Consider the following 8,242-nt stretch of genomic DNA (forward strand, 5'->3'; position numbering starts at 1 on the left):
ATAAAGAATAGAAATCCAGAGAGTGATTGATTCAAGATCAAACTTCCCCAATCATTCCATTGAGTGAAGACAAAGCTTCCGATCGAGATTCCTTCAATCAAGGGTGTAGTTAGTTTAGCTATTATGATGTTTTTTTCCATGAATTTATTTACTCTGTTCATGAACATGTCTAGCTAAATCTCCCGTAGAATTCCATAGGGGGCGATACAACGATTCCTATCTTTAACTGATTTACGTTTTTTATGCATTGGCTCATGTAGTTATTTCAATTCTCGTGTGCTTATATGTTTATTTGACGGGTCATCTTATGAATGCATGTGGATTTTCCTACAATAATCGGGAGATGAGTAATTTAATTTGATAGAAGACAAACTGACACATTACGAGAGACTTAAGACTTTGCATGAAGAATTTTAAATCCTAGGAACTTTTAGGAGATGTTAATTTAATTCTAGAAGAAGACTTCAATTTTAACTGCAATCTGCAAGTTGTGTACTTTGGGAGAAAATGAAAACCTCTTTTGATTGTCTATATAGTAGAAACAGTTGGTTCATAGTACTTAGGATTAATTCATTATTCTAATGCATACGATACTCTTTGCTTGCTATTTACTACACTATCGCCGTACACTTGCGGGCTTAGCTCGTGTCAAAAATAAGTTGAGTTAGACATATAAGCATCGTCATCTGGAGCCTAGAAGACCAAAATTCACTTATAAGTACTAGTAAAAGTGTAACTTGAAATATTAGAGCTTACATGTTTTCGTAATCTCAATTGATCATTCCTTATTTGCCCTTGCATGATATTGTCCTCAAGAGAGTTGTTGCTGAAGATGTGCCGCCTAATCCTATCCATCGCCGAGTGTCTGTGTTATGAGAGCTTGCGGTTGCGTTGAATAGATCGTTGGTATTTGCCAACAATCTACAGTGTGACGCTTTAAAATGTGCATATCTCTGTTTTATGCACATAATGAGCAACTTCGCCTATTGCGATAGTTATTTTGAGCAACACCCCGACTATTCTAGAAGCCCCATACTCTTGACGCTACAGACATTCGCAATGACAATTTGGCAGATGTCTTACGGAGGAACGCTGGATCTATTTGATGAGTACATCCATGTCACAGAAACTATTGGCATCGAATATGTTAGGAGATTTTTTTCTGGGGTCTTGAAAGCATTTCGTGACACATATTTACGAAGGCTTACTACTGCTAATACCCAATTCTTGATAAATTAGCACGAAAGTGTTCTTGACTATCTCGGTATGCTGGGAAACGAGATTTATATGCATTGGGCGTGGAAAAAAAGTTCCAGTGCATGGGTGCATGCACATGTAGTTCTACAACGGCCATCGACCGACCATCATCCTCGAACTTTACTCACCAGCGACTCTAGATCTTGCTTCCATTCTTTGAAGTGGCTGAATCGAACAATGATATTAACGTCATCAACCACTCGTTTATTGACAAACTCGAATTTTTAGTGTTGTGACTGGTATGTTGATGTGCATAATTGTTCAGTTTTTGTGCCCAAAATGGTTATTTCCAGCCAATTAGTATATGTCTTGGAGTTCACATGTTTGTTGAGTGTTTTAGGCAAAATAGGTGAAAAATGGAGTAAAAAGAGCCCCACCCGGCCGGGTGAATATCATGGGAATAATTCCACCCGGCTGAGTGCCACCACAAGCCGTGAAGAAGTGCAGTAAGTGTCGGAAAAGCAAGACCCGGCCGGGTGAATTTCCTGTGCAATAATTCCACCCGGCCGGGTGACTTCTCTATAGCATGGAAAATACAGAAGGTTGTACCCGGCCAGGTGATTTGCCAGTTGATTTATTCCACCCGGCCGGGTCCGTCTCGCTGGTGTTTCTTTTCAGTAAAAATGCGATTTTTAGAAGAGGGGAATAAGAAGCAAGATTTAGGTTAATTCTGGCATTCTATTCCAGCCGCCTTTGACACTCTCCCTCTCTCTCTGAAGAACTCTTGGAAGAAGATTGAAGATTCAAGCTTCAATTCCTTCGCCAATTGTAATTTGTATCATGATTTCCATTATTTTTTCTAGTTTTGATTTGTTTTCTACCATGAACATGAGTAGCTAAACTTTTCATGTAAAATTCTTGGTGAAGATGCATTGATTCATAGTTTTAATCCAATTGACTTCGTTTTATCTTGCTCTTGCAATTGTTTGAAATATTCTTATTTTTTTATCAATTGCTTGATCACCAATTGGGAGTGTTAGGGTTTCTTAGAATAATTGGGAGATGAAATATTTAATCTTGAAAGATGAGTAATTCACACCTTAATTCAATAAAACTCGGGAGAGTTGAGATTCTGAGTGAGATCTTTAATCTAATCAAACTGTTGGGAGTTAGGTCTAAGAATTAGAAGGGGACTTCAATTATTACACATAATCTATGGATTTCTCACCTCGGGAGGGGGTTTAATCTACAATTGTGATTGATTCAACAATTCTAGAGACTTTAAATGGTAAATCGGTTTCAATTGGGTTAGGCTATGAGTTGTGCATCAGATCCCTGAATTCTGCATATTTCTCCATCATCTTATACCATTTGCTCAATTGTTTTCTTGTTTAAGTGCTTTAATTTAATCTCTGAATTTATATGCTTTTAGTAGTTGTTAGTGTCAAAACCTAAAATTTTCTGATTGTCTGGATAGTAGTTGAAATTTGTTCGTGGTACTTAGGTTTACACTTAATTGTCTATGTGGAATACGATATACTCTTGCTTGCTAATTGCTACACTAACCCCCCCACACACACACACACTTGCAGGTATTAATTGAGTAAAATAAAGATGAATCACTTATCTTCAACGAAGTTTGCGCTGGTAGTGCCCAAGATCATATTCACTTCCAATGGACGACAACATAATATGGTACTACTTGGCTTATGAAATCTACTCAAAGTGGTTGGTGTTTGTGGAGTTGATTACATGTCTATTGATCGAACGAGAGCTTTATTTGTTCAAATGCACACAAGAATGTTAAGAGGGCTTTCAGTGTGCTCCAAGCACGTTGGATAATAGTGAAAGGTAACACGCATATGTGGTATCAACCATACATCACATATGTGATTTATACATATATCATCATACATAATACTCTCTGCGTCCACAAAAAAAATAGTCTCATTTATGGACGACACGTGTTTTTATGAGCAATTGGTAAAGTAAGAGATGAGAGAAAAAGTAGATAAAGTAGGAGAGGAAAAGAGAAAAAGTAAGAGAAAGAGGAGAAAAAGTAAGAAAGAGAATGCGAAAAAGTAAATAAAGTATGTGATATAACGTTTTCAATTTTGAAATGAGACTATTTTTCGTGAACATCTCAAAATGGAAAAATGAGAGCATTTTTCGTGGACGGAGGAAGTATGATTATCGACGACAAAAGTGGAAGAAAATGTAATTGGAGTGAAGACAAGGTTGGATCCTGCTCGGGAGTAGCCGACTACAACTAGTCACAAGACGAACCACCATAGTTTTAAGGTTAAAGTAAGAAAGATTAAATTGTGCTTTATATATGGAGGTGATTTTTTGAATCACATTGTGAATGTCCTAAATTTATGGATAATTCCACAAATATTAAAAAGCAAAAGATGTAACGCTCGTCGCACGTGATCATCCCCAAGCCTGTGGATAATTCACAAATTGGAAGATGCCACTTGGCGCAATGGCCCCCACCTATATATCTAAGCTTTGCCATATAAAATCGTCGCTCACTTCCTCAGTTGATAGCATAGCAAAAAATCAATCCAATTGAAAAACAGAGAAGCCAAAAACATAAAAACACGCAAGGAGTGACATCTCTTCGCCGGCTACATCAGCATTGCCGGATAATGCAAATTCCGGCTAACGATTTTTATTTGTCCCCCTACAAGCACAATGTTCGTGTTTCCTTCCATTATCGTCACGTTTTCCGTGAAAAGCCCTAGCAGAAGTTGTTTCCCCCTTTTGAAGTAAATATTGCTTCGCAATTCTATTTTTATCCTTTACTTTTGTGTTGGAGTTGAATCAAAAGAAGTAGTAGAATTCAGATTGTTTTTTTAGGTTTTGAAATTTTTTTGCAAGGAATTTTTGTCTAGTTTTGAAGTAATTTGTTCTCGAGTGAAAAGCTTTTCCGATGAGAATCCAGCCAATCGATGCGATCCGACACGACGTCGTCATGCCGCCGGTGCTGAAGTCGCGGCTGAAGCGGCTTTTCGACCGCCCGTTCAACAGTAGTCTGAGGAATTCATCAGTTGAATTCGAGCCGAGCTCAGTTTGTTTGGATAAAATGGTTCAGAATTTCATCGAAGACAACAACGAGAAGCAATCGTCAGCCTCCGCCGTGAAATGCGGCCGTCACCGCTGCAACTGCTTCAACGGCAAGAGCAACGACAGCTCCGACGACGAGTTCGATCTCTTCTCGGACTCGTTAGCAGCGAATTCGTCTTTCACCGATCCCTGCGATGGTCTCACGGTACTGCGATTTTTCCATTTTTCATTTGCCGATGATGACCTAATTTGTTTGCTGTGTTTAATTATGCTTAAGTCGTTGATAATGTTGCGATTGTAGAGCTTGATTCCCTGCGTGAGCGTAGAAGAGAGAAATTTACTGGCAGACACTTCGAGAATGGTCGAAAAGAGCAACAAAATTTGTAAAAGGAATGACGAATTGAGAAAAGTCGTCACCGATGGCCTAATTGCTCTTGGATACAACGCCTCTGTTTGCAAATCCAAATGGGAGAAAACTTCTTCCATTCCGGCTGGTTAGCTCTCATTTCTGTTCTCTAGTTTCATTTGAAAAATTTAAAATCACAATTCACAAAACTTATCATCAAATTTGAATAATTCTGGTCTCGGTTGGTTAATTATGCTCAGGCGAGCATGAATACATTGATGTGATAACGGAAGGCGGCGAGAGGCTGATTATCGACGTGGATTTCCGATCGGAGTTTGAGATCGCCCGATCAACAAGCGGTTACAAGGCGATCCTGCAGTGTCTGCCGTCGATTTTCGTCGGAAAATCGGATCGGCTACTGCAGATCATCGTCATCGCATCGGAAGCAGCCAGGCATAGCCTGAAGAAGAAAGGAATGCACATCGCGCCGTGGCGCAAAGCCGAATACGTTAAGTCTAAATGGCTCGGCCCTCACACACGCACCACAGCCGTTCAAAAGCCCGATGACGAGGCCCGACCCGAGCCCGAAGTCATCCGAGTTATGGATAGTGCGAAGGGGGAGCTGCGCCTGAGTTCGCCGGTGATTTTCTCTGGTGAAATTGCGCGGTCGGTGAGGTGGCAGTTGCCGGAGCTGAGGCCGAAGAGTTTGGAAAGGGGAAATAAGTTGGTCGTCACGGGATTGGCTGCTCTCCTCAAAGAAAAACTCTGAAACTAAAATAACGTGAAATAGAATAAAAAAGAAATTTGCCTGAAGCTTCTCTCATCTTTGTATTTGAAATAAGATTGAACTACGCACATAATCTTTCAACTATGTGCATTTTTTGACCAACATATATAGATACTGAATATTATATTTTCTCTAGTTCATATTCAGGTACAATTTCACAAAAGATCAAAGTAACTGGGGATGGATAGAGAAGAAAATATGGGACAAGTAATCTAAATGTTGAATAAATATGAATCATTGTGCTTATAATCCCTCGAAAGATAGATGTAAGAGAGAGAGAGAGAGAGAGAGAGAGCTAGCTGGAGATTCATGCATATCCAATTGTTTCCTAGGTGGCAAACAAAATGGATATATGATGCTCTTTCTATCAGTGATTGGGAAAAGTGGATAATTGTGAATAACATGGTGGGGAGGAAAGCATAAGATATGGTTGGGAGAGACAGACTTGTGTCATCTGGGACATTGGAATGGCAACTTGTATCTGCATGAAGCTCATGAAATTTAGGATTATTTTAAATTATTTCTCTCTCGTGCTAATGAAACATTGCTTATATTTATTGTGTAAATATTTATTGAGAACGTGTTGTATGAAAAAAGTGTAGATGGATGTTTTAGTTGAGTGGGTGTAAGGGTCCTCAAATCATATAAATAACGTGATGATATTCCTTTTTCCTCTTTGGTGGTTCGCATCTAGCTTTCCTTTTTCATTTCTCTCAAAGGGAAAGAGAGATTTCAAATTCGAACCCATTTCAGATTTCAAATATTTAAGATTATGCTCTTTTACTTATTTTTATTGTCAATATCAAACAACACATCATTTTTTCAAAATAAGGAAATATAAAATAAAGTGAAAAATGATTATTCGCACCACAGAATATAATTCGTTGAATTAAATACGTATGTTTATTTTTTCCTAATTTTTTTAGCTTTTACTTCTCTGTTTTTATCATTGGAGCTTTTTAACTTTGACCAGACAAAATGGAGTGTGCTGTAAAACCTGCAGTTAAATAAAAACAGGTTAAATGGATGTTACACGTGTTGCGTATGCATTGGAGCAGTAAAATACAAACATAATTTCTAAAGCAAAGATTAAATTGAAATAATGCAACTGCCGTATGTTCATGATTGGCCATCATCACATTACTTTATAGACATACTAGTATCTAGGAGTATTAAAAAAACTTTTTCACTAAAATACTAAACTTAAATAAAATCAATTTGAGTACGAGAGTTCAGTGCAAAACAAAATTACAAAGTGTAGAGTCTAAATAACGGTAATCTTTATAGTACTTCCTTTATTTGAGGCATTTTTTTAAATATGAGAATTCAGAAATTAAAGTATTAAAGATTAAAGATAATGGAGTTTTACAATAGAGGAAGGAATAAAGAAAGAGCAAGTATGAGAGAAGATAAAAATTGGTGCTTAAAAAAAAATTACTCAACAACCTATAAACAACTTTAAAAAATATGATTCAACTATTTTGGGACGAAAAGTGTGTATGAATCAGAGGTTGTTTTACAAATTAGATTATGGGTTATAAAATGGATCAAAATTCGAATTACCATCAAGAATTCGAATAAGTATGATTATGCCAGTAGTCCTATATAATTCCCCCTCCGTTCCCTCATAGTTGAGTCATTTTTCTATTTCGGGAAGTTCCCTCATAGTTGAGTCATTTCCATATATAGTAACTTTTCTCTTTATTACTTTATTCTCTCTATTCATTCAGAGCATCCGCAGCGGCAGCTCGATGTTGTCTCGGTCACGTCTCGGCGCGACGAGACAACATCGAGCCAGCGATGCGGCCACTCCGTCTTGTCCTGTATCCCTCCGCCGAGAGCATGTTGCCGACCTGACTCCTGTGTGGCCGTGACGCCCACTCGCCGGCCCGCGAGTAGGCGTCGTTTATATCCGTTGAAAAAATGTTTTTTTTTTAAAAAAAAATCTGAAAAAATAAAAAATAATAAAAATTCTTGGTTTTCATATTTTCGGATGTTGTAATTAGAAAACTATAACACATAATGGAGACGGTGGAGTAATTAACATGGTTTTTTTAATATCACAATCTATCATTGTGGTGGGGTTGGGGATTATTATCCAGTGTTTTAAAAACTAGACCGGACCGGCTGGTTCGACCTGTTGAACCGCGAACCGGTAAATAGTCCGGTCCGGTTTGTTCATATAAACTGACCGGTTGGACCGTCAATCGGAAATCGGTTTTCACAAAATATACTTCAAACTTTGTTGTCAAGGAGGCTTGAACCCAAGACCTCTTGTCAAATTAGTAACACCTTTACCACTCCACCACAATACTTTGTGTGATATAACATGAACATTAACTAAATTTATATATTAAACGTGATAAATTTTTATTTACACTAACTTATAATCCAAATTTAATAAATAATTATTAATTACATTATATATAACTGTATTTATCATTCACTAAATTTTATTATTACTTATATATAATCAATTATACATAAGGTTTAATATTTTTATATATTATTAATTGCATTTTGTTACTATATGTTATATTATTGCTTCAAATAAAACATATTTTGAAAAAATGAACTTTATTTATTTTTATCATAAAATATCAAAAAAAATTTAGTATATTAAAATATACTTTATTATGAAAAATATTAGTATAAATTTAATATTCATTATATATTACTGTTCTTTGTTTAATATATAAGTATACAAAATGTTTAATGTGTTTTAGTGATAAATTATTAATTACATTTATCATTCATTGTTTAATATATATTTTATATATTATATATTTAATTATATATGTTTATAATAATATTCTGGTTCGACCAGTGGTTCAACTATTGAA

General features: G+C 36.6%; 1 protein-coding gene across 1 annotated transcript; it reads left to right on the plus strand.

Moving 5' to 3' along the window:
* Positions 1–3,759: 3,759 nt before the first annotated feature.
* LOC121773424 lies at positions 3,760–5,534 on the plus strand. The gene is made up of 3 exons (XM_042170283.1): positions 3,760–4,471; positions 4,568–4,760; positions 4,873–5,534. The coding sequence occupies exons 1-3, from the start codon at positions 4,133–4,135 to the stop codon at positions 5,379–5,381; spliced, it is 1,041 nt and encodes a 346-aa protein (XP_042026217.1). The 5' UTR covers positions 3,760–4,132; the 3' UTR covers positions 5,382–5,534.
* Positions 5,535–8,242: the final 2,708 nt, after the last annotated feature.

The sequence above is a fragment of the Salvia splendens genome, chromosome 17, assembly GCF_004379255.2.
Source record: "Salvia splendens isolate huo1 chromosome 17, SspV2, whole genome shotgun sequence".
Classification (NCBI taxonomy): Eukaryota; Viridiplantae; Streptophyta; class Magnoliopsida; order Lamiales; family Lamiaceae; genus Salvia; species Salvia splendens.

Coding starts and splice junctions, on each gene's coding strand:
- LOC121773424 (XM_042170283.1), top strand. CDS start 4,133: ATGAGAATCCAGCCAATCGATGCGATCCGACACGACGTCGTCATGCCG. Junction 4,472..4,567: donor ATCCCTGCGATGGTCTCACG/GTACTGCGATTT, acceptor TTGCGATTGTAG/AGCTTGATTCCCTGCGTGAG. Junction 4,761..4,872: donor AACTTCTTCCATTCCGGCTG/GTTAGCTCTCAT, acceptor AATTATGCTCAG/GCGAGCATGAATACATTGAT.